Source organism: Callithrix jacchus, chromosome 10 (assembly GCF_049354715.1).
Source record: "Callithrix jacchus isolate 240 chromosome 10, calJac240_pri, whole genome shotgun sequence".
Taxonomy (NCBI): domain Eukaryota; kingdom Metazoa; phylum Chordata; class Mammalia; order Primates; family Cebidae; genus Callithrix; species Callithrix jacchus.
In genome coordinates this window covers 15,434,076-15,461,002 of record NC_133511.1, presented here as the reverse complement: position 1 = coordinate 15,461,002, position 26,927 = coordinate 15,434,076, and the positions used below count along the sequence as shown (strand labels likewise).

General features: G+C 46.5%; 1 protein-coding gene across 1 annotated transcript; it reads left to right on the top strand.

Moving 5' to 3' along the window:
• The first annotated feature begins 897 nt into the window (after positions 1–897).
• LOC108593728 (uncharacterized) lies at positions 898–26,113 on the top strand. The gene is made up of 9 exons (XM_078339340.1): positions 898–919; positions 1,701–1,759; positions 6,583–6,663; positions 7,322–7,402; positions 8,396–8,479; positions 23,346–23,773; positions 23,949–24,183; positions 24,901–24,991; positions 25,565–26,113. The coding sequence occupies exons 1-8, from the start codon at positions 898–900 to the stop codon at positions 24,925–24,927; spliced, it is 1,017 nt and encodes a 338-aa protein (XP_078195466.1). The 3' UTR covers positions 24,928–24,991; positions 25,565–26,113.
• The last annotated feature ends 814 nt before the right edge of the window (positions 26,114–26,927 follow it).

Here is a 26,927-nt window from a genome sequence, read left to right as displayed (position 1 = left end):
AGTATTAGTTTTCTATTGTTGCATAACTAAGTATCAGAAACTTAGCTACCTAAAACCACACGCCTCTGTTATCATACAAGTTTCTGTGGTCAGGAGTCCAGAAACATCTTAACTGACTCCTTTGCTCCACGTCTTACAAGGCTGTAGTCAAGGTGTTGTCAGGGCTGGTTCTCATCTGGAGGCTCAACTGAGGAAGAATCCACTTTCAAGTTTATTTCAGTTGTTGGCAAAATTTATTTTCCTGTGGCTATATCCTGAGGACCCTGACTTTTCAATGGTGCCACCTGAAGGTAGCCCACATTTCATAAAGGCTGCAGCAATTCCTTGCCACGTGGGCTTCCTCAACATGGTGGCTTACTCCAGCAAGCCAGTGAGGGGAATCTTTCAGTGGATAACCTAGCCCTTCTTCTAAGATATTTTACTTGATGAAGTCAGGCCCATCAAGGATAATTTCCCTTTGGATTAACTCTAAACCAACTGATTTCTAACCATTAGGTCTGCAAAATCTCTTTTCCTTTGTCTTATTCTGTTGAAAAGAAGCCAGTCACAGGCCTGCTCACACTTACTTACATAGGGTGTGAATCCAGGAATGTGAATCACTTTGACTCTCCCCACTTATTCCCATAGGACAAGGTATTAAACTGATAATTTGTGTCCCCAGAAAAGGCTTGAGAGAGTCAGAATAATGACAAAGACCCAGGTGTGAAAAAGCAGGTAGGCTGGCACGTGGCAGAGCATGTCCATGGCCAAACCTATCCCAGTCTTACCCCTTTGTAAGAAAACTTTGGGGAGTTTCCAGTTGCACACAGAATGCAAAAAAGGGTCTCTTACATCAATGCGCACTCCAGATGTCTGCCATAGAAGCTCTACCCTTTCCAAAATCATGACAAAGGCGAGATGGCCTCTTCCAGCTTCCAAGGTAAGTGATGTGCTATGTCCTTTTCCCTCCCTTATACTAACCTGTATGTATCAGGCCCTAGCAGCCTGCAACTACCAACTAGTTTTCAGTTCTCTTCTACACCCAATTGTTAAGCATGGAGGAAACACCTTAGGGTGGCTGCCCAAATAAGAATTTTTCTCACTCCTTTGGCACTTGGCCTCCAAACACCAAGTGGTTTTTGAGGCTCCACATCATCACAACTCTCTCCTCTGAGGTCTGAAGAAATTAGAAAATAGAGGAATCAGATAGGGATCAAAGTACCAGTTTTGTGAGTAGTAAAGCTGTATAGAAAAACAAGGTTTGGATCTGGCCAACATGCGTTTTCTTCCCTTCTCTCCTGAACTGAAATTCCCTACTTGGACATAGTCAGAGAAGTTAAATGACTGCTGGGCTGCCCTGGAGAATTTGCTTGAAGGAGGAGATAAGAGTATTTGTGGTATGAGTGCAGGCAGATGAGAAAGAGTGAGAAATGGTGAGAGAGAATGAGAGTGCACATGTCCAGATGGAGACCAAAGGCTAACTGGCTCTACATCTCATTGGTTGTGAGTCTTTTTGGTAGGGACGTGACCAGAGGAGAGGCAACTTCACAAGTGCCATGACTTCTGACCAGAAGAGAATCTGAGACAGAGTGGCTGAGTGACCAGCTCAAGAACACACTGGATTCGGGAGCCAAATGGAGAGTTAGACTCCTCTTTGTGGCCCCTGGCTACACTGTCCCCTTAATATAGAGCAGAGGTGAATTAACCCCTCACATCCCTAGGATCTCCCCAGAAACGAGCTGTTGATGTCAATAAGCCAGAAAACCAGGGGCCCGTGGGGGTCAGTTCCTGGGGCACCTCAGTTAAGATGGTTAATAACCACAGCAACATGATTTATTACTTAGCACTCTCAGGGAGTCCGCTGTCACTGCAGGCGCCTCCTTCCCCAGCCCAGTTCCCTTCATTTGCATAGTTAATGATTGTGTTATTAACATCTCATTAGTGTCAGGCCCAGGTGACCAGAAAGAAAAGTGCCTCTTGCCTCTTGTATTTCAGAGAAAACCCCAACCAGACTGTGAACTCCAGGGTCTGGTGAGCCAGAAACAGGTGGTTCCTAAAACAGGAGTCACAACTCTTTTTTAACAACAAAGGACAACCCTAAAATCACATCAATACATATAATAAAATCTCTTAAGTGATGTACCCTGAATACCATGTCATGAACTTGCACTTTACTTAGGTAGTCTTCCTCCCAAAGCCCATAATCCCATCTAATGATGAGAAATACAGACAAAAATACTACTTTTGAGGGTCATTCTCAAGATGCCTAACCAGTAACCCTCAGAACTGAAAAGTCATCAAAAGCAGAGAAGGTTTGAGAAGCAGTCACAGGAGAGGCCTCAGGGGATATATCTCCCCATGCAAAGTGGGTGGGGTTTGGAACAGAAGAAATGTATGAGGCAAAACTAAGGAAATCTAAATAAACCATGGCTATAATAGCAGATTCTGGCAATGGCCTATAAATTGCAGCAAATGCACCATGTTCACGTAAGATATTACTAATAGAACTAACTAGGTACTAGACATATGAGAACTCTGAACTATCTTCACAGGTTTTCTGGAACTCTAAAATAAATAATGTTCCAGACTGGGCAACACAGGGGACTCCATCTCTGGACACAAAACATCATAATAATAAAAATGCGCCAGACTCAGTGGCTCATGCCTATAATCCTAGTGCTTTAGGAGGCTTAAGTGGCAGATCACTTGAGCATAGGAGTTTGACACCAGCCTGGGCAACACAGTGAGACCCTGTCTCTACAGAAATTAATCAGGCATGGTGGTGTGCACTTGTAGTCCCAGCTACTCAGGAGGTGAGAGATGAGAGGATCGCTTGAGCCCAGGAGTTCAACGCTACAGTGAGCCACAATTGTACCATCACTCTCCAGCCTGGGTGATAGAGCAAGACTCTGTCTCAAAAATAATAATAATAAAATAAATAGTTTGATTTTGCTTTTAAAAGAAGTCTCTTTCATGACCGTGGCACATTCCAATATATGTTATGCTATTATTCAAACCATCAGTGGTGATCCTCAGAGGAATGTGGGGTGATAGGAGAAAGTATCATTACATCTGTTTTACAAATAAAATAACCAATACTTCAAGAAATTAAGAGTCTTGCCCAAAAACACATAGCTACCAAGCCCAAGAGATTAGTTTCTAATTCAAGGCTTATGACTCAGAGGCTCGTGTCTTTCATTGAAGCAAATGTTACCATCTCAGGGAAGAAAGAGATAAAGAAGACAGTGTGAGTCTCTGGCTGATGGCCAGAGTGACTGGCAGTGGGGGTGCTGAAGGAAGCAGAGAAGAGGTCAAGGTCAAGATCAGCCAGTGGATCACGGTCATCTTTGTGGGTCCCCTTGCTCTCATGTTACCTCAAGCCTACGCATGAAAAAAACAGTTCCCCTTTCTCTTTTTTTATCCGTTTCCAAATCTCCCCCACATCCTAGATGTGGAAATGCAATCCAGAATTCATTTGAAGTATTTTTGCCCAGCCAAAAAGCACAATGACATAAAGATCTTTCTTTCTCTTTTTGCCTGACCTCAAAACCTCACACCACAGAATGTCAGCACCAGCCCTGGCCTAGAAGATTGTGGTCCAGGCCTACACAGAATGAGTCAATGGTTGACAAGGAAACTAATTCTAGCTCCATTTCTGTCTCTTGTGCTTTCTTCAAGCCCCTGCAGCTTTCAGATCCCACTAGAATTAAATAGGAGCGAGGAGAAAGAACTTTCTGTAATTCAGCTTGGCAAGTATTGGGGAAGGGCTGAGAGTATGTGTGGGAGACATAGGTGATCAAGCCCTGCTGCTGTCCATGGAAGAAAGTGAAACAGAGGAAAACATTTTACCTTTGGGAAAGGGCGCTGAAGTGCTCCTGGTTTTAACCCAAACCAATTGTTGACCAAAATCGGGCAAGTCATTTTTTAATCTTGCTGGGACTCAGTTTCCTCTTCTGGAAAATAAAAGGTTTGGGTGAGGCAATCTCTGCTTCCTCTGAACGTGGGTATTCTGTGATCTAGTTTATGATCAATAATTATGAAAAACAGAGTCTGGGGATTCTTATCAATCAGAATAGAAATGAATAGAAGTGTAGTCATTGAATCAGATACTCACAGTGCACCTGTTTTAATGACTAGAAATATCTCTGGTCACATCTCCATAATGAGAGAGATGCTGAGATGATCATTTAACTCACCAAGAGTTATTGAGCAAATGCCCACTGGTTTCATCATGCCACACTACACAGTGAATTAAAGATAAAGGGGATATTGGGGGCATTAAAACTTATAATCATTTTTTTAAGAGCTTACAAGTTACTAGCTCATCCCATGGAATCTAGTCCCACAATTAACACATCAAGTTACTTGCTGTATCCTAAGTATAAACATTCTGTAATGAAGATATACTATGTGGGCACACTCTTGAATGTATGTATATGTATGTATGTGTGTTACTCATTCCACCTTTCCTAATCCAGCTGGAATCTCCACTTGCCTTATCAGGAAAGAACTCCTATAAGAAGTAGGATCTGAAGGATAAAAGTATGTCCTCAGGCATGTACCAACATCCAGGGGGCTACAAAGCAGTGGGAAATCTAACTCTCTGAAGGAGTCTTCGTCAGACCTCGGCCCCAGGGAGGGGGGGTTTCAATCAGGGTCAGCCTGGGTGGAGAGGTCCTCACCAAGCTCCTCCTGCTTGGCTCGATGCTCTCCCTTGAGTCATGCCTTCCTCCTGTCTCCTGTCCACCTCTCTCCCCCACATTCTGTTCTCTGCATGCATTTCCCTCCCCCTCTAGCCACATACCGTCTTGTCCCAGACTCTCCTAAGGACAGCAAATTACTCCTCTCATTTTTAAAAATGTAATCAACTGCATTTGATGCCGCAGGTGCTTTTGTCAGGATGGGGTTTTTAAAAAAATAGGTTGAAAAAAGTGGATAAAATATAAATTAAAAAAGAAGAATAGGTCTTCTTACAATCAATAACCCCAGAATTATTGACTCCTCTCCCCATTACACTGTGATGCTGCTGTAATCTTGCTGGCAGATTCTATAAAGGACGCATCTGTGCAAGATGAGATGTCCATTGTCAAAAGTTATAATTCTCTCCAACAGAACTCCCAAAACAACAGCCAGGCAGTTTCTGAGAACCACATGACATCACTCTCTAAAACCCATTTTGTGTCTCTGCCCCGGGGCCATTTCTGTCCTTAGCAAGTTGGCAGGAGAAAAGGAAGTAGAACCAGAAGCCGAACTTGGTCCCAGCCTGGTGACCTGTGTTCAGGCATTTCAGGCTTTCCTTTGTCCTTCCAAATTCCCTCCTAGAGAGTTATACCCCAGAGCTAAGGTCCTCCTAGAAACAAAGGGATTACTCATCCCAAGGAAAAGCTAGAGCTAATCTCCGTTTCCTTGCACAAATTCTCCAGCTGAGATTGCTGCTCGTCCGAATGTTTTGGCTGGCGGCAGAGTTCAGAGTTGGTTTCCAGAGATTTCCCCAGGAAAGACCAGGGCAGACCGTAGGCTTACATCAGCAGGAAAAAGCAACCTATCTGGACAAGACCCCTGGAAGCCAGGCCTGTTGGCAGTAGGGCTCCAGACCCACCAGCAGTCAAGGAAAATATCCAACCTGGAGCCGCTGACGCTTGCAGCCAGTAGCCAGCTCACTGTTCAGTCCCCAGAAGATAGCGTGGCCAGACATGAAGGCTTGGGAGCTACATGACCTTGACAAAACCCTTCTTCTCCGAGCCTTGCCTTCCTCATTTGTGGAGTGAGAAGGCTGGAAGGGACAACCTTAAGTGGCCTTTCCAAATGTATGATGAGTGACCAGTGACTGGCTCTCTCTCAGTCCTGGGTTGGATTCGGGCTGTGACTTCTGTCATTTCTCAGCGTTCCCATCCTTGTTGGCTGATACCCTACCCCGATCCCAGAAAGAGCTTCTGCCTGGACAGAGAGTATTTGGGAGTCTCCCACCAAAGCAAGAAAACCAGAAAGTCTGGGTGGGCCCTGCCCTCTGGGGCACTCTGTCCAAACTGAAAGCAAAGCTCTGCTGGTTTTGATTATGAAGATTTACAGCCAGGAGTGAGTTTCCTTGGCAATATTGTCGGCCACCTTTATGAGCAGCAATTACATAGCATTTGGTACCTGGGAAGGCAACAGGCGAGAGCTGAAATGGTGAAATGCTCTATCACTTCAAGAAGCACAACGCCTTTGGTAATAAATATTGACGTTCATTAAGACAAAGCCAGAATTCAATCTGTGCTGGGGAATTCTCTGCTTCCGGCCTCAAGAATGGTGCTTATTTACAAGATGTCCCTAAGGGAATGAGACAGGCAGGCTCACCTTGCTCCCCAAGATACATTTTATTCAACCAACTTGTCCTGGGCAAATGTGTGTCTGACAAGCCAATTTGAAAATGAATTTGGTACAGTTTCTGAGTTGATTATTTATTCTGAAAATGAATGCCTATTCTGGTGAGCTGACAGCTCAAGGGATGAGAGCTCTGTGCTCCTTGCTCACCTCCTCCCCCAACGAAGCACAAAGTGTGTGGAGTTTTTACAGGCACTGGGCTGTGGGGGTGCGGGAGGTGCCTCTATCCACATTCCCCAGTGCTCAGTCCGGCGTATGTTCATCCTGCTGACCAAGCCAGAGTGTGAGGCCTGTGGCGGGGATGGGGAGAAGACGGGTGGGGTGAGAGCCTAGGGGACTTCATCTGCATAGTTCTGCCAGGCCAGCATTTGGCTCTCATAGCCCAGAGTCATCATGAGGTCCTAAGATAGGGAGATGGAACCCTGGGGCAGGTTGTGGGCTAGGAAGAAAGTTTCTTACCTCCATTTGAATTCTCGACTTCTTGTACCTTGCTTTCTTTTTTTTTTTTTTTTTTTTTTGAGACAGGGTCTCACTCTGTCACCCAGGCTGGAGTACAGTGGCACCATCTCATCTCATTGCAACCTCCAATCTTGGCTCGCTTAAACCTCCACCTTCTGAGCTTAAAAAAGTGATTCTCCAGCCTCAGCCTCCTGAGTAGTTGGGACTATAGGCATGATCCACCAATTCCTGGCTAATTTTTGTATTTTTGTACAGACAGAGTTTCACCATGTTGCCCAGGCTGGTCTTGAAGTCCTGAACTCAAAGCCATCCACTCGCCTTGGCCTCCCAAAGCACAGGGATTACAGGCATGAGCAACATGCCCTTGCTTTCCCTATAGCCTCTGATGAGTTTGATCATATTCAGAACCTCTATCCTGTCAAGATGATTCATTTTCCAATTTCATGAAAAGGTAACATGGAGGAATATACTCAGGGAGTGCGCCCTCGCCACCTCCCCTGGAGCTATGCTTCCTCCTCAGCCCTCCTACCAGGGTCCTCGGCAGCCCTCACTTTCTGGTACAGTATTGGAAGGCTTCATGAAAAGGGAAGATCCCATCAGGGTACTGAAGGATAGGGAAGTTTGGAACGTCAGAGAGAGAAAAGAATGTATTCCCCATGGGAGTAACTGCATGAACAGAGATGAGGATGCAGAAAGAATGTTCCAGAGATACTGAGTTGCCTGTGGCTAAAATGACATTGAAAAGAATCAGATCATAGAAGGCCTTGAATGCAAAGCTAAGAAGCCCAGACTGCAAATTTACCAAGGTGACGGATGTGGTTGCTTTCATTTGGCAGTTTTCAAGTTAATTTTAGACCATGAGCTTATTCTAATGTCCTCTTGCCTAGAACCTCAATGTACAAAGCAGATAAAGGTTAAGCTATTCCAATTAAACACAGGTGAAGGGCCCCGAGTCTTATCCCTTACCATACGCAAAGTCACATGAGCTGCTGGTTGAAAATGCAAGCTCATGGAATCCCTCACCAGACCTACTGATGTCTATTCTCTGGAGATGGTGTCCTAGAATATGCATTTGTTCCAACCGTTCTGGGTGATTGGTAAACACACTGAAGTTTGAGAAACATGGCTGTAGGGCTCGAGAGGGCAGAGTGTAAAGACCGACAGCATGTCTTAATTTGCAAGTACATTTTCCACCTGGCTTGACAGTATTCCCACCTATTTTACCTGTCTCTCTGATGTGTAATCTGGTTGTTCTGTGTTGTATAAATACTCCCACAGAGCATCATATGATTGTTCCTAGTACTGAACCTGGAGAGAAGGGCACTTGGCTTGGAGGTTCAGGGGTTATAAAAACTCGCCAACTCCCAAACTCCTGTACCTCATGTAGGGCCTCTGTGGCACTAGAAACCTCAGTTCTGAAAGCAAATATTTGTGAGCACCTTGGAAACCACACACTCTCAACCATTAGTGTGAAAGGGGCCATACACTTCCCAGATCAGTGACAAGAGCAATATGGTTCAGGAAGCTGAAATACAAAAATCTTAAGTTCAAGACCTCTGGAGACCTGCTCTCTGCCAAAAGGGTTGGGGTCCAGGCCCTGGAACTTCAAGGGGTACAGTGCGGACGGGGAGCCATTTTCCACAGCACCAAGTTTCAAATCAACACCTCGCCTCGAAAGGTACAGCTACTGCCAGTTCAGTCATGTCATTATTTCTGTTTTCCAGATGGGAGAGTGAGGGGAAGCAGCTCTGAGCAATTAAGGGTCTAGCCTAAGGTCACAGAGCAAGTCAACGCAGGCCCTCCGAAAGCACCAGGTCCTCCTGCCGGATTCAGGCAGCCAGTGGGCAATCTGCCCTCGGGCTCCTGCCTCAGTGCACCTTCATCTTGCCTGGCTCAGCAGCCTGCGCTGACTCTTCCTCGACTCCCACACACCTCAGCCAACTTGTCACTGCCCTGATCTAAGCCTCCCCTGCCACCCCAGCCTGAGGCCTCTGGAAATCAGGAGGCACCTGCACGGGTAGATGATAGCTGTGACAAAGTGAACTCAGAGGGGAGGAGGGGAAGCCTTGGCGTTTAGCTTCCACTTCAGCTCTCAGCCCACTAATTTGGGGCAGTAATGGGAATACAAGTGAGAGCTATGTCACCCTCTAGCTATGCTACAGCTATGGGGTGACACAGAAGCTGTTTGCCAAGCAATGGAGTGTAATTGGACATCTATGGCTTTGAACTGACCCCCAGCACTATCACCTGCACCCATACCTCCTTCCTTGGGACAATTGCTGCTCTGCCATGCTGGTCACATGATTCTAATGGGATGACAATCACCCTTAGTAGCAGTTGTCCAGGTCTAGCCAATATTGTTCCTCATCCACTTGGCTATAGCAATTCATCTAAGCATCAACATGGGACCATGTCTGGCCAATCAGAGTCCTTCCCTGGGATTTTTTTCAGTCTGAGTGTGGTAGATGGGGCTACAGATGTAAACCTTCCCTGACACTGGGAGAAGGCTTCCCTTTGGAAGAAACAATGAAACCAAGCAGAGACATATGGAGTATGCACATAGGGAGAAAAAAATCCTAATGGCATCATGTGAATCCCATAATCCAGTAGTAGCTGAATGAAGCTGCTTTCTAGCACATGTGCTAGAAAATTCCCAGGTACCTGTGCTAGATAGCAAATCTGCTTTAAAAAAGATAAAAAAAATCATTCAAATTTCACTTCTGTTCCTTGCAACCAAAAAGTCTTGGTAAATATAATGGAATAACCACAGAGCCTATTCTCACTACTCTCAGACATAGAACAAGTTTTTGTTTTTGTTTTTGTTTTGAGATGGAGTCTCCCTCTGTTGCCCAGGCTGGAGTGCGTGGCGCTATCTCAGCTCACTGCAACCGCCACCTTCCAGGTTCAAGTGATTTTCATGCTTCAGCCAGCCACCTGACTAGTTGGGATTACAGGTGTGCACCAACACACCTGGCTAATTTCTGTATTTTTAGTAAAGACAGGCTTTCACCATGTTAGCCAGGCTGGTTTCAAACTTCTGGTCTCAAGTGATCCACCTGCCTTGGCCTCCCAAAGTGCTGAAATTACAGGTGTGAGTCACCATACCAGCCATAACAAGCTTTTTAAATGCGCATTAAGGGTCTTTTCTTGCCAAATGGAACAGGAAGAGGGAACAGGTAGGTCAAGCCAGGAGCCAGCAGTGGAAGGAACCAGTGGAGTTGGGGCCAAAAACAGTAAAATAAAATCATATGCTTATGAATTGAGGGCTCCAGATCTGATACGGGGCCTGATAAATGGAAGTGAAACAACATCCCTATTGCTCATTTAAACTATTCTCACCAACGTCAGCAGTGAGGACTTAAGCACTGAATCCCACAGCAGTCTCTCGGCTCCCACCTGTGTGCAGCCCATGGCTGGCCCTGATCCTAGAGCCTTCCTTTAGTTCAATGCTCCTCTTCTTTGAATGTCCTAAAAGAGTGTGACCACTCTTGCGTCTCCTCAGACGCCTCCTGTTTATTCTCCCAACACTGAAGTGTGGGCACTGCTTGAGGCCATGTGCCAGGTATCCCACAACACCTTCCAGCTTGGAGTTTAAGTTTTACAGAAGCCCCCTCCTCCCAGACCAGAATTGTGAGCCCGAGTGTCTCTTGTGAGCTCCAATTCACGTTCGTCATTCAAAGACTGATCAGCTTTCACCACATCCAGGGCCTCCTCTGATCTTCTGGGTATAGCCAGGGACCCACAACTCCCCTGCTAGCTCAGGCTCCAAAGTAAACAACTCCTCTTTTCTTTCCTTCATCCTGCACAGCAGGTTATCTTCTTCTTCTGTAATTTCTTCTTCATTAGCATCACTAGCATTCTTCCCTTGCTCTTTATTTTTAATTCTTATTTCCTTAAGGCCTTTATCACCTTGTAGCTAGACTTCAGCAACAGTCTCTTCTTTGCTCCTTTCAAATATTTTATTCAATAAACAGGGACAAGGTGCCTTTTAGGCATCCAACCCTATACAGTCTTCCTACTCTCGAATCCATTCTATACACAACAGCAAATTAATCTTTCACAAGTACTACTTTGATTACATCATTCTGGGTCTCTAAAGTCTTCAATGGCTCCCCATTGCCTACTGAGTAAAAGTCACAGTCACGAGTCTAGTATTCAAAGCCCTCTGTAATTTGTCCCCAACCTACCTGTCTGGCCTGATCTCCTACTATTGCCTCTATACAGACTTTTTACTCCAGACAACCTGATCTATTCACTTTCCCTTGAACAAGCCCTGCACTTTTACACCTCTGAGTTGTTGCCCAGTCTATTTCCTCTTCATGAAGGTGTTCCCAGCTTATTCTGCGTCTACTCTCACTCATGACTCAGAGCTCAGCCCAAACGTGACCACCATCTTCTTCTCTTAACATGCCTACGAGAAGTGATTACTATCACTTTAGACTCTGTCATCCTTTGCTTTTAGTGTTTGTGTGATATCTAGCATGTGATACCTTGCACTGTGGATCGATGACCCATGCTAGGATCCCTATCACGAGAGTTCTTACCTGAAACATTAGCATCAGAATCATGAAGGTGTTAGTTTAAAATGTGGGTTCTTGGGCTCTGCTCGAGGAATCTGCACATTTGGCCTGTAATCTCGGTGATTCTCTTGAGCATTCAGACTTGAGAAAAGCTGTCTTATGAGAGTGTAAGTTCCCTGAGGGCAGGGACCACATCTTACATGGCTTCATAAACATCAATACACTTAGACACGCAAGTTGAAACGAAGTCCAAAGATCGCCGAGTTCAAACCTAAATATCCTTTCAACATCACCTCTAAGTTAAAACTTGCTAAACGTTACACATTAGAAGGATGTGTGTACAGAAAACATTTATCAGGTTCAGACCAAGAATGCTGTAAAAAGTTATATCAGGAGAACCTAGCCCAAGGTTCAGAGCAGAAATTTTTTTTTTTTTTTTTTGAGACGGAGTTTTGCTCTTGTTACCCAGGCTGGAGTGCAATGGCGCCATCTCAGCCCACCACAACCTCCGCCTCCTGGGTTCAGACAATTCTCCTGCCTCAGCCTCCCAAGTAGCTGGGATTACAGGCACACGCCACCATGCCCAGATAATTTTTTGTATTTTTAGTAGAGACAGGGTTTCACCATGTTCACCAGGATGGTCTCGATCTCTTGACCTCGTGATCCACCCGCCTTGGCCTCCCAAAGTGCTGGGATTACAGGCTTGAGCCACCACGCCCAGCAGAAATTTTTCTCTAATCTTGGTACCATAAACAGTTAGAGTTTTTATAAGCCGTTTAGATACATTTTTGTCTCCTGGATACTGAATTTTGTAAATGACCTCATTTCTCTCTTGTGTTGACCATGAGACCATCTATAACAAACTCCATGGCCACCACCAGCAGGTAACTAGGACTCCATGATGTCCACAGAGCATTCTAACCTCCCCTGTGACTCCACCACCTCCTCCTAGCCTTGTTTTCCTTTTGCCTCTTTTTTTGTTTTTTTAAAGAAAACTTACTTTTAGTTTAATTTCTCTTGCCATATTGTTTGCATCTTTGCAAAAGGTCTTCTGAAAGGAGGCCATTTATAAGTCAATAAAATAAATCCATGAACCTGTGGGTGTACAAATGTTCTCTGATTTTGTTTCTTTTACTCTGAAGGGAGAAATTCGTGTGGAAAATGAGTCTTCAGATCAGCAATTCTGAAGGAAAGCTGGGCCAGAAAGAACAGATGGAGTAAGTGGTGCTCTGAGGTCAGAGTTGTAAAAAAATTAGGACTTGTAGAGAAAACATGTATTCGGAAAGGATGATGGAGTTTTAGAACAGGAAGAGATGAGAGTGGTTTTCGAGTGTGATCATAAAAGGCAAAAAGCAAGAAAAAGCTTTTAGAGCAGGAAAAAGTAGTTAAAACGGGGCTGGTTTCAGGGAACTAACCTTGGAGTTTTTATGCCCAGACAAGGTAGGGTCTAACTACAGTTCTGAGGCCTCGGTGCAGAGGGACCCCACTTGGGTTTAGATGGCTGTGGGGAGTAATGAATTTATGGCCTAAGGAGGAAGAATCTTACCTTCCCAATGGTCAAGGAAGGTCAAGAAAAAACTCTGGTCCAGAACTGGAAGTTGAAAGCAAGAGTCCATGAGAAGAGACACATCTGACAAAGGACTGATATGTAGAATCTACAAGGAACTCAAACAAATCAGAAAGAAAAAACAAATAATCTCAGTAACTAAGAGTGGAAAGAGGACATGAATAGACATTTCTCAAAAGAAGATATACAAGTGGCCAAGAAACATATGAAAAAATGCTCAACATCACTATCATCAGAGAAATGCAAATTAAAACCACAGTGAGATACCACCTTAATCCATTATTAAAAAATTAAAAAATTATAGATATTGGCATGGTTTTTGTAAAATGGATCACTTAAATACTGCTGGTGGGAATGTAAGTTAGTACAACCTTTGTGGAAAACAGTATGGAGATTTTTTAAAGAACTAAAAATAGATCTACCTTTTGATCCAGCAATCCCACTCCTGGGTCTCTACACAGAGGAAAAGAAGTCACTGTATCAAAGAGATACACCTTGACACACATGTTTATCACAGCAAAAACAGATACACCTTCACACACGTTTATCACAGCACAGATACACCTTCACACACGTTTATCACAGCACAAACAGATATACTTTCACACACGTTTATCACAGCACAGATACACCTTCACACACGTTTATCACAGCACAGATACACCTTCACACACATGTTTATCACAGCACAGATACACCTTCACACACACGTTTATCACAGCAAAGATACACCTTCACACACATGTTTATCACAGCACAGATACACCTTCACTCACACGTTTATCACAGCACAGATACACCTTCACACACACGTTTATCACAGCACAGATACACCTTCACACACACGTTTATCACAGCACAGATACACCTTCACACACACGTTTATCACAGCACAGATACACCTTCACACACACGTTTATCACAGCACAGATACACCTTCACACACACGTTTATCACAGCACAGATACACCTTCACACACACGTTTATCACAGCACAGATACACCTTCACACACACGTTTATCACAGCACAGATACACCTTCACACACACGTTTATCACAGCACAGATACACCTTCACACACATGTTTATCACAGCACAGATACACCTTCACACACATGTTTATCACAGCACAGATACACCTTCACACATGTTTATCACAGCACAAACAGATATACCTGCACACACATGTTTATCACAGCACAGATACACCTTCACACACACGTTTATCACAGCACAGATACACCTTCACACACATGTTTATCACAGCACAGATACACTTTCACACACGTTTATCACAGCACAGATACACCTTCACACACATGCTTATCACAGCAAAGATACACCTTCACACACATTTATCACAGCACACAGATACACCTTCACACACACGTTTATCACAGCACAGATACACCTTCACACACACGTTTATCACAGCACAGATACACCTTCACACAGATGTTTCTCACAGCACAAACAGATACACCTTCACACACGTTTATCATTGCAAAGATTCGACCAGAGTGTCTATGAACTGATGAGTGGATAAAGAAATGTGGTGTATAATATACCATGGAATACTACTCAGCCATAAAAAAGAACAAAATAATGTTTTTTGTAGCAAATTTTGTGGAACTGGAGGCCATTATTCTAAATGAAGTAACTCAGCAATCAAAAACCAAATGCCACATGTTCTCATTTTTAAGTGAGAGCTAAGCTATGGGTACACAAAGGCACACAGAGTGACATAATGGGCACTGGAGACTCAGAAGGGGGAGGATAGGGAGAGAGTGAGGGATGAAAAACTACCTATTTGGTATAATGTATACTACTCAGGTGACAGGTGCACTAAAATCCTAGACCTCACCAGTACTCAATTCATCCTGTAACCAAGAACTTCTTGTACCCCTAAAGCCATTGAAATAAAAAAAATTTTAAACAAAAACAAACAAATATAAAAAATAGTAGATGAAGAGAGGAGGAGAAACAACAGATGTTTGCCCTATATATGATGTCATGTCTGCATATTACCTAAAGTGCATGTCTTTGGTACATCAAGACCCTTCTCAGGGTAGTAATAAATTGTGTGAAATTTAAATACGTTAGAAGAGATGGAGATACAGGGGGCAAAACAGTTTTAGAATAAACTCTTGACTTCAGGGAGCAGGCAGTGGCAGACTATCATCTAAGTAGCATGGTAAATGGCTAGGCTAATGGGCTACCTTCCTCTTCACATTAGTAAATGCTGAACACCTTTGGGCTGACACAGCCCAATAGCACAACGTTTCAAATGGGAAGGAGCTGGCCTTTAGAACAGTCCCTGATACCGGCTTAGGATCCAGGGGCCCAAAATACCAACAAACATAGAATATTGGGTGGTGGTTTATTTATTCATTCCACACTTATTGAATATTTAATGACTACTGAGCACCGCGCCAGGGATCGGAAATATGAAGGATACTGACACATACTTCTTGCCCTTAATAAGCTCAAAGCCCGGGGAGAAAATCAATATGTAAATAAAGCATGACTGTGAATGGTATGAGTCATGCTATAGTCAAGGCTTGTGCAAAGTGGTGGGATCACAGAGGATGGAACAATTAATCTGCCCTGGGGAGGTTGAGAAAGGGGGATTATTTGACCAGGATCTTGAAGGATGACTAGGAGTTCTGCAGACAAGAATAGAGAGAAGAGAATATGCAAAAGTGCAGTGGTCTTAAATAACAGGGTATGTTTTTGGAACATTAATTAGTTTGGGGTGATTAGAATAGAGTGTGGAATAGGAGTAGCAAGAGATGTGGCCAAATATTTGGGACTAGACTGTGAAGGTTCCTAATATGGCATCCTAAAGAGCTTAAACTTTGTCTTCTAAGCAGAGCAATAATCTCAGACACGTTAAGGAAAAGCAGCTCTTGCAGTAGTCGGCACCAACTTCTGGGAAATTTCTAGGATCCTGATGTCTCTTGGGAGTCCACCCTTCAGTGATCATCAGAGTGGCAGGTTTCTGACACTTTAGGTCCCAGGGGAGGTGCAAAGGCTCAGAGAGGGCAGGCTGGCTGAAAGGTCAATGCTGTGGGTGTAGACAAAGCACCAAGGTGGGCCCCAGAAGCCCGGTTTTGCCTGGCTGGGGACCAGCTTGAGCTGAAATACTCTCCATTTCTGAAGGCCCAGTGTGGGCCTTCAATCTTAGGGCCCAGTCACTTCGTATAACAGCAATAGTGAATTTGCATGCCAGGAAAAAATGAAAGGCTGTACTTCTTCCTTCGAATCAAGTTGTTATTGTTCAAATGCATTATTAATGATCAGGGCTGCAATCATTTATAACACGGTCATCACAAAAGCAGCTGTTACCATTTACACATAGCTCTCTGTGAGTATGTTATTAAGGTAATATTTTACCATGCATGCGACTTGCTTAGGGGCTGCATGCCTAATGCTTGCCTTGAACAGATCCCCCACTCCCTTCTTAGAAGTAATCACTCCTTTCCTTTCTTTACAGAAATGCCAGCGAAGGGAAGCAGGAAGGGAGATGAAGATAGGGAACCCTGAAAAATTAAAGCAGAAACATAGACTGTATTTTCCCCTATCCTTCTTTTCTTCGTTCTCTTTTTTTCTTTTGAATGAAAAGTAAAAATGCAGAAAACCTCAGGAGCCTTGTAACTTTCCCATTTTTATTTAAAAGTAAACCTACTGGTGTAGCTGTCACTACTCCTGTGCATCCAATGCAAGCTCCAATCCCACTGCCCAATATTTATATATGAGAAGGTAAATGCTCTAAAGAGAAAAAATAAATCAGGTAAAATGGTACAAAAGGAATAGGGAATTTGCCAAAAGAGAGAACTGGGAAGCCAGCATAGTCCTTTGAGGACCCCCTGAGCCAGCAGATGGAGGGTGGGAGTACAGAGGAATACCAGGAGTGTATGTGGCCTATTCTGTGACTTCTGCGCTTCACATCTGCCTGATGGGGAGTCTGGTGGGCTAGGGGTACAAGGGGAAGAGACACAGAGATTTCCCCTGCATCTGGGACTCTTTATGCCTACTCTGGGCATAAAGGTAAGAAAAAAATGATGGCCCAGCAGCAGATGTCAGATCTGCCTCTTACTTTTCCAGGCTGGACCAGCCTCCTGAGCTTTCATTCACCAATAGGATGGTCCTGGAAATCTGCATTGAGGATGTCAGAAGCACCTGCAGGGACCAGGTGTGGATAGATTGCAAGACTAAAGAAGGGACGCAAGGCTTCAGGGAACATCCTAGAGGGATCCATGACTCTTGGGGCAAAATAGCAGACAGAAATCCTGAATTCCCCTGGCACTTTCACAGGAGAGGGGATCCTCTTCCTTTCCTCTACCCAGGAAAATAGAGGCATTGCAGGAGGATCTGAGGACTGACCCTTTAGGTTGGTGATTGGGTGTACAATGAAGGAGGAGTTCATTGGACAAACGGTTGTACAGTGGCATTTAGGGGCCAGCCCATTGTGGCAGGAAGCCTATCGAGTGGCATAGAAACCTCATCTGATCTGAAAGATCATGGAAAGCTCATACAAGAAGCTATGCAAGTTACAAGTTACGAGCTGAAGGGTGAGTCAAAGATTAACTTGGCAAAGGAGAAAGAAAGAATAAAGCATCAGGAGTAGAAGCATGCACAAAAATCTGAGGCATACAGGAGTGTTGATTAAGGAACCAAGGGAAGGCCATGCAATGGAGCTCAGATAGTGAGGGAGAAGAATGTAAGAGGAGGCCAGGGAAATAGCAGGGATAGGTCACATGGGGCCTTGCTAAGGATTTTGGTCTACACCCCAGGAGCAATGGGAAACCAATGCAGAGTTCAGGATTTAAGCTGAAAAGAGCCCTCTGTGGTGTGGAGAATAACCAGAGGGGTTGGCCTGTGTAGGGTGAGTGAGGAAGCTGGAACCAGCAGAAGACTATGACACTTTAGCCTGTGGTTGTAGCATAAAGTGGAGGCTAAGAAAGCAAGTCAAGTAATCATTAGGAAGTAAAATCAGCAGAGACCTTGTGATCAATTGGATAAGGAGACGGAGAGAGGGGACCCCAGGTTCCTAGTTTGTGCAAATGAAGACACAGCATTTCTATACACGGAAAGAAGGAACAATGGAAGAGGGCCAGGACTGAGAATGAAGGCAGTGAATTCAGTTTCAAAAATACTGAGTTGGAGGCAGCTTCAAGAGAGTTAAGAGGAGATTTCAGATTTGCTGTTGGAAATACAGCTCTGGAGTGTACAGGAGAGGTCTGATTTGGCAGCAAATGAGGGAGCTGTTGGCATATGGATGATGATTGAGGCCAATTCCATGGAGAAGATCACCTTTGAGGGAGAATATAGAGTAAGAGGAACTGAGGGCCAAGACTTGAAGAATCCCATTGTGCAGATGTCAGATAGCAGAGGAGGACAAGCCTGCAGCAGAGACTGGGGAAAAGCCCCAGACAGAGGAAAGGAATCTGGGAGCACAGGACTGTGCACTGGGAGAAAGCAGCATCGTCTCCCAGCAAACGGGCAGAGGGGTGCGTTCAGGAAAGTGGACTATCACTGCGAGGTCAAGGGAAATGAGAGTGAAAAATGTCCATTGAATAGAGACATCAACCCAAGGTCCATGGGGACCCAAGTCATAACTGTGTCTATGTTCATATTAAAGGAAACAACATGTGGGTACAAGGCACCCCCTACAGCAGCTGGCACATACTCAGCCCTCAGCAAATGTCAGCTTTTGTTAGATTAACTCTTTAACATCTATACATCTAATATTCTCCTATTCTCTTGAAGGGAGAAGAAAATGAGGTTAATATCTTAACAGGAGAGCTTGAGATTAAACCCAGAGAACTTCCAGACAGGAAGGGCTGTAAAATGCCCATAAAGGCTATTAAAGAAGATGACAGGACTCTGGATAAACTTAGGCTCAGGACAGATTTCTTGTGGTGTCTGAGACAGAGCTGATGCAGCCCTTCCTGGAGGCAGGGGACCCATGCCAGTCATCAGGGTGGGTAATTTCTGCGTTGGGTGGCCTAAGTCCTCCCTCCCCTGCCCCCATGGAGATGAGAGCTGCGCTGTGAAGGAAAAGGCTCCTCATTTCAATGGTTGGGAAGCCCAGGTTAACATTAACGGAGTGCTCCAGGAGAAAGCACCCAGAGGACAAGCACTGAAAAATATGCTTGAAGGGCCAGCCGAGTGGCCGGGATTACAACGTGACGCCCGGCCTTGGGTCTGTAATGGGGGGGTATTAGTCATCTCTTCAGACCTCAGCTCCATTATTTTTTGTCGGAAATGTGAGAACAGCTCTCATTAATAACGTGTGGAATCACTTCCAACTATTTGCCTTTCAAGTCAGCCTCCTCAGGTCGGGTGACATATCTCGTTTAACAGGGGGTGCCATTAGAGAGAAGATTTAACGTGTGGCTAAAAGCATTTGTAGCGAGAGCTGTGGGTGGGTTCCTTTTTAAGCTTCTGTGGCTGGTAACTTGTGTCTCTTCCCTCCTTGCTGTTGGGTTTTGTTATTGAAGCCTTTTTCTTTGCTGAAGGAGGTTGGTCATTAACTCTCCCCTTCCCGGAGGATCCCCTGACATGAGCAGGGCAGGTCGAGAGCTGAATTAGAAATCTTTCCTGTGCCAATCAGAGACTGCATGAAGCTTAGCAGGCTGGCATAATTATTCAAAGCTTCTTGCTATCCTCCTACCAATGCCCCCTTGCTCAGATGACCTGGTGTCTTTTGATATCGATGTCTTACAGCAATAAGCTTAGCCTTGAAAACAGAACCACAGATTTACCAGCCCACGGAATCTATCTACCAACAATAGGAGTCCTGCCTTTCTCATGCCTTGAGAGGGCCCACAGCCATACTAGGACCAGTAGAAAGAAGAGGGCTGGCCGGGCACGGTGGCTCATGCGTATAATCCCAGCACTTTGGGAGGCCGAGTCGGGTGGATCAGAGGTCAAGAGATCGAGACCATCCTCCTGGTCAACAAGGTGAAACCCCGTCTCTACTAACAATACAAAAACTAGCTGGGCATGGTGATGCGCACCTGTAGACCCAGCTACTTGGAAAGCTGAGGCAAGAGAATTGCTTGAACCCAGAAGGCGGAGGTTGCGGTGAGCCGAGATCGTGCCATTGCACTCCAGTCTGGGTAACAACAGCGAAACTCCGTCTCAAAAAAAAAAAAAAAAGAAAGAAGAGGGCCGAGAATCTGGAAGAAGAACTTGTTATTTTACTAAAACCTCCTTTCTTGACATTTATCCCTGAAGGCTGGGACCATTTAAGGCCCTGATGAGCTTCTGAAATCTCTGTCCTAGAGCAATCTTCCCAGCTCCCAAAGTCTCAACCTCTCTGAGCCTTGGATTCTTTATCTGAACACAGAGAGAATAATAGCTACCTAGCAAATGAAAGGCTGTAGTTAGAAGCACTGAGCACAGGGCTTTGCACATGGGAGGGGCTCAATAAACACATATCACTTATGTCTTTTTTGGTTACAAGTTATAAGCCACAGGAAATCTAACCAAAGTGCCTAAGTAGAGGGGGTTTACTGGATTGTATAATTAACAAACCCAGAGGTAGGCCTGGCTTTAGGAATCTAGCTTAAGAAATTCTCTCCAGAGTCAAGTTCACCTCTGGCCAACCCCTGACTGGGCTTCCTACATCCTGAATCTAGGTCATTCAAGGCTTGGTGGCAGCAAGATGGCAACAGCTATTTCAGTCCCAAGTCAACAGAAAAAAAGCTGCTCTTCCCCTACTTCACCTACCAACAATTCACCTAAGTCCTAAGCCAGACACTCACTGGGCAAGTCTGGTTATGGACTTATCCCGGAGCCAACTGCCAAACCTTAGGCCTTGCAATGTGATGACTGGGTTTATGCCTGAATCTCAAACTCCACCTGAAGGAGAAGAATGAGGGAGGGAGCCTCACCAAACTCAAGGTGCTGAGAGTTGCATGGAAGATATAGCTCTAAAAAAAAACAAAGGTATAGTGTCACTACCAAAAAAATGGCCAGGGAGGATGTTAGGATACCCAAACATAGAAATATCCCCTGCAAATAATAATTTCCCATCCTACCCCATGTGTAAGATATGGGTTATTTGAGAGTATCATTTAATAAAGACATATCATCAAGGAAAATTCCACGAAGTTGCCCCCAAAACTTTTCAGCAAAGTGCCCTCTTCCTCATATATTAGTAATATATTGATTACACCCATTATAGCCCTTTTCTCAATCTGACTTCTATTAGAGTTACTTACCATAAGGCTCTGTCACCTCCATTGCAATTAAGCTCCTGGTAGTCAAATACAGGGTTGTTTTTCTCTTCACCCCATAGAGCACAAAGCACACAGTCAGAAACCTGGGTGCTTCCCGACCCTCACTGGCTCCCTCTATCCAGTTCAGCTCTGTTCTTCCCTTTTCTTCCCCTGACCACCTGGTCTACTTGGGATTAGACTGGGAGGGACTAGTGGATTCCATGAAGTCTAAGGTCAGAGGTTTCCCAAATCACTCTCTCTCTTGCCGGCATCTGCCTCTGTTATAGCTTCTCACATGTTGTATCTTGGGTTGTTTTTCTGGTTTCCCACCAAGAAGAAGTCTCTGGGAGTGAGTAGGGCCTTTCCTTTTCACCTTCGTTTCCTTGGTGCCTAGAACAGTGTCTGCCTCCAAGAAAGCACCCAATTAAGTGGTATAACCACTATGAGTGATTCTCACTCATAATCGCCCCTCATATTCTCAAAGAAGAGCCTCATCTATCAAGGCTACTGAAAGGGAAGGTACTCAGCTCAGGTGAGGGATTCAAAATCTACTAAAGGGCTAGATGCAGAATACATAAATAGAGAATGGACTGTAAAGCTCACTGTTTGTTCCTTGCTTTCTATCAAGCCAGAGAAGATGCAGAGACAGTATAGGGAGCCTGACAGGCTATAGTGGGCAGACTGAGTTACTAGAGCAGGGGGCCTTCAGCTTGACTCAGTGTGCAGTTGGTACCCATGGGGAAGGGGGAGATGAACAATTAGTGGCGGGCTAACAGCAGAGACCCTCAAAGGCAGAAAAGCAATATGGATGTGGCTCTGAATAAGTAGCCTGGCAAAGCATGATCTCAGTAGTGTCCTGAAGCCAAGAGGAACAGGCTCCACCCCCTGGGATGTGGGTGGCCTCCTCCGAGAGGAGGCCAGTACCTTGGTCAGATGGAACTGGAGCTCAGGGGGCTGGAGTGCTAATTAGGAAACCAAGGCAGAGTCCCAGCACTAGGAATGGAACCTCTTTAGTGGTGATCCAGGGGAAGGTGTTTGCCACAAACATACTGGATCTTGAATCTGTGGGCAGACATCTGAGTCCAGCACTTCCCCTACCAGTAAGAGGGAGGTGCTAGTGCCCTCCTAGCCCCATTAGGGCAGGTTCCCTAGCTAGGTGGGGCTGAGCTTGTAGGAAAAAGCCCTGCAGGGCTGGGCAAGCCAGGACTGATGGCTAGGCCAGGTGAGAAAGATTTCCTGCTGGATTTGCAGACTGAATATGTGTCTGGGGCCAGGGGCTGAGCTGCCGCCAGCACCATCTGACCTCAAGGATCCCCCTAGTCAACAAGCAGCAAGAATAGGAGACTCCAGAGGCTCCCTCAGCTTTAGAGAAAGCTCTGCAAACAAAACTCAATTTTTAGGGGTTAATCTTCAGCCCTGGGAGAAGGCAGTGAGCCTCCTCTGAAGGGCCTAGCCAGGGAATGGGCTGAGACTAAAGGAAAGGCCCAAGGCTGCAGGCCTGAGATTAGTTTGGCAGCAGCTCCAAAGAGCAGCCCTTCAATCGCAGGGATTGAGCCCTTAAAAGTCCTGGCTGCCTCCCACCAGCCCTGCTAATGGGGCTGAGCTGTTGGAGCCCTGACCTCTGTCTACCCGCCTGATGATCTGCTGCTCTGAATCTCACTTCCGCAGCACCCAGGAGGACCAGAGACTCGGTCTAGCTTATGTGCTCCATGGCCTTGCATGTTTTCAGCACCTACTGTGCGCAGCATCGCCGCGCCTCCCCATCCCCCTGCCTGCTGTTACTCTCACCAGCGCGCCCAGTCACGGGCTAATTAGTGGTTAATTAGTCATAGGCTAATCAGTGGTTAGGGCTACAGTATGTATGCATGGTGGGGTGCAGACAGTGGGGTGGCCGGCAGGTGACGGTGCGGGTGGAAGAGAACAGGAGAGACGAGGCCGTGGTCTGACCTTCCTCCAAAAAGCCCGGAATCCCTGAGTCTGTCTGTGGCAGCTGTGGAACAGAGGGAGCATGGGATCTGAACCGTGCCGCCATCTGGGAGAGCACACACACAGCCAAACCCCGGAAGGAAACTCGAGCTGAAATATACCGTTTGCTAAGAAGCCGGTCCGGGCACTGGTTTCTCTGCGTTCTGAATTTCTAGAAAGGGAAAACTCTCCCTTGCCAGGCGACGTCTACCACCCCTTCCCACTGCGGCCCCTCCAGTCCGCACCCCTTCGCCTCCTAGACCCCCTGTGAGGACCCTCAGCAAACTTCCGCAAGGCCTGACGAGCCCTGGGTGCGGGGTGGTGTGGACGCAGATCTTTCGGGCCGAGGGGAAGGCTGCGGGGGTGTGGGCGTGGAGGTGCCAGGAGCGCGCAGCCTCCGCCTGCCCGGCTGTCTCCGCGGACCCCACCGAGGGTGGGAGAGAAGCGCTGGGAAAAGGAAGGGGAGAAGGAGCCCGAGCGGGAGGCGAGCGAGCGGTTCTTTCGCTCCTCCCAAAGAGCGGGGCGGCTCCGCTGTGCTCCTGACAACCCGGCCGCCGCCGCCCTGCTACCGCTCCCCGGGACCCGTCGGCGCTGACACTGGTGACCCGCTGCGGGGGCGCGGGGCGCGCTGGACACTGGCCGCCGGCTCTCGGGCCCGCTCCTGTCGCAGGCTTCCGCTGCTTCCACGGTAATGACACTCGGCTGAGCGGCCGCCATCTCTTCTGGTACCTTCACTGGAGGAGGGAGGGGTGGGGAGAGCCCTATGTCCACTCACACCCTGCCCTGGCGCTGGTCTGGCGCCGCCAGCTGCTCTCGCTCTGGCCCGAGCTCAGCCGAGCAGCTGCCTTCATCTGGCTTTCTAGACCCTCCCTCAGCCGCGAGAAGAGGTGCTCTGGCGACCTCGGGCCTTCCCTGGGGGTCTGCGCCGGCCCCTACCCCAACCCGCCCAGGGAAGAGGCGCGAAGGGGTGGGCCGCGATGCGGAGGCGGGAAACTCAGGCGAGATGCGAGGCTGGAGAACGCGACGCATGGAGGCGCGGGGTGGACCCCCAGTGTACTCCAGGAGCCGGCAGGAGCTAAACCCCAGCCTGCAACCCAGGTATCCCTGCGGACCATGAGGTGCCACCCGTCCCTGGTCGCAGAAAAGACCAAGAACCTCAAAAGGGAAGGCCCAGCTCCCATACCTGCACCTCCCATGCCAGGCACCCAGCGTGCTCAACCGAGCCCCAAGACGCAGGTTAACCCTGCCCCAGCTTCTCCCCTTGGCTTTGGACAAGCCTCTCTTCTCTTCCCCAATGAGAACCACAGCTCACATTCGGAGGGCTTGCCTCCTTGGTGCTCAGAGCTCTCAACATGGGTGATCCTCTGCCAGGGGTCCTTAGCTACCCCCTTTGGACAAGGATGGACAGCTGTTTTCTCAAGCTTGCCTGGAGCACAGCTTCTAAACAGACGAGCTCTCCCCACGTTCCCGGCAGATTGTCTGGCCTAAGCTCCTTTGAGGAAATAAAGATGACCATAGCCAAGCTGCCCTGCTCTGCAGCAAGGACCCTGGGCGTCCCATCCTCAACTCCCCTGCCTTGTGCTAGAGATCAGCATTTCCATCCAGCAACTCCTCTGCCCCAGACTTACCAGACACTCCAGTCCACACTGACTCTCCTACCTGCCAGAACTGTGCATTTAAAATCCCATACTTGCTTGAGTCTGGCTTTGTTCTCCAGTAGTTTCAAATGCCTATGTTTGACTCCCCCGACCAGCCACACAGAGATAAGGTCATCACAAGCAGCAACTACTGCTTTGCTTGTTTTGATTCCCACAGAGCCAAGCACAGACTCATGTAGCATAAGTGCTCAGTAAGTGCCCACGGACTTGGCTAATGGATGGACTTGGAGGGGACATTGCCGGATCAGGTAAGAAAGGTGGCCTTACTCGCATCTGCCCTACCAAGAGGAACCTAAGGTCCTACTGCCTGCCTAGGGGTGTCTCAAAAAGCGGCCGAATCCAGTTCTCCCCCCACCATCCATCTTTCCTCGCCTCCAGTCCCCTTGGCCATCTGGATCCTCCTGGGTTTGGAGAGGCCAATGCTTGTGGCTCGTACCAACATCAATTTGCAGTCTCCAGGATGCAACTTCACCCTATGCTGCGTTCATAAATTAATCTCCTGGGATTAGATTCTGTGTTTTAGTAACACTCCTGAGGCATTGTATTTACACATTAATAATAAAAGAAAAAAAGTGAGACAAGTTCTGACAACTTTCAATAACATTCAGAAATAAAGTGTGAGGCGCAGAAGTGTCCAAAGTTAATTAAAACCATTTGGTGCTGACGGGGGCTGGGGGTGTTGCCTGCCAAGCTCCGACAGGTGCTATTTCTGAAATGCAGTTTCCCTGTCTGTAATGTACCTGAGGCCTGCAGAAAAGGAGAAGCTGAAATCAACTGAACTGGCAGCGTGAGCTCGAACTTTCTCTTGTTTTGTTTTACAGAGCCGTGGACACTGCCAGAATTTGTCAAAGGTCCTAGGAAGAAAAAGCCCTTGCACCCCTCTCCTCAGTGAGCACACAGTGTGTTTGGGCTGTTCACATTCGCTCCTCATAGGTGGGGTCCTGAAGAAAGTTAAGGGGCACTCTGTGCCCTGGGGATGGGACAGCAGCTCACCCTTTTACTAACAGCCATAAGGGAGCGTCAGACATTTACCTGACTAGATCTTCATCTCTAAGCTCAGAAGGGGAACAACAGCTCCAGAACTAAAAGAGGGAGCCTCTGGGAGACCCCAAAAGACAGCATATGGAGTGAAGCTGGGCTTCCCTGTCCAATCACTAGTATCACTTATTGTACAAATACCTTTATTTTAAGCCTGCAGATGCTTGTGAATTTGTGCATTTTCTTCATTTTCATTTTAGCTTGTCTCAATTTTAGAATAGCCTTTCTCTAGATAACTCAAGGAAGCAGGAGAAGGAATTCCCTTTGTTTCTGTCTTGAGCCCAGATGGACCATTGAGTGTGAGGAATAACAGGGATAAAGGGATAAACTCAGAAGGAATGCTTCGGTTTCATTTTATTGTGTTTTGTTTTGAAATGGAGCCTCTTCTCTTGTTGCCCAGGCTGTAGTGCAGTGGCGCGATCTCAGCTCACTGCAACCTCCACCTCCCGGGTTTAAGCAATTCTCCTGTCTCTCAAGTAGATGGGATTACAGGTACATGCCACCACACCTGGCTAATTTTGCATTTTTAGTAGAGATGGGGTTTCACCATTTTGGTCAGGCTGGTCTTGAACTCCTGACCTCTGATCCACCTGCTTTGGCCTCCCAAAGGGCTGGGATTACAGGCATAAGCCACTGCGCCTGGCCAGAAGGAATGTTTTGGGTGCTACACGTGCAGCCCCTCACAACTGTATCTTCTCAGAGCTCTTCACATTCCTCCGTGCTTTGTGTTTTGTTTATTTAAGGGACAAATGAATCTCTTCCTACTCCATGGGATTTCCCTTGATTTTTATATTGGGAGTAAAGAGATGAAGCATGAGCCTTCTCAGCTGCATCCCAAACTGCATCTAATCCCAGCACATCTCTCTCAATCTTTGATTAAGTCTGTTCATCTAAAAGAGAGACACAGGGGAAAAATGGAAATGGGACTTTGGAAGGAGAATGACCATCCTCATTCCCATCACAGCCTAAGATTTCCTGTCTGACTAAGATTTTCAGTAGATGGCCCTAGGTCTAGTTTCCCACTTCAGACCTGTTGCCCTTGGCTTCAATAGAGGACTTCCAAGTTACTAGGAAGATTTCACCTCTCTTTTGAAACATAATGGACAAATGTGTTTCATTAGGATGAGAGGTGTACCTGGCTAGATT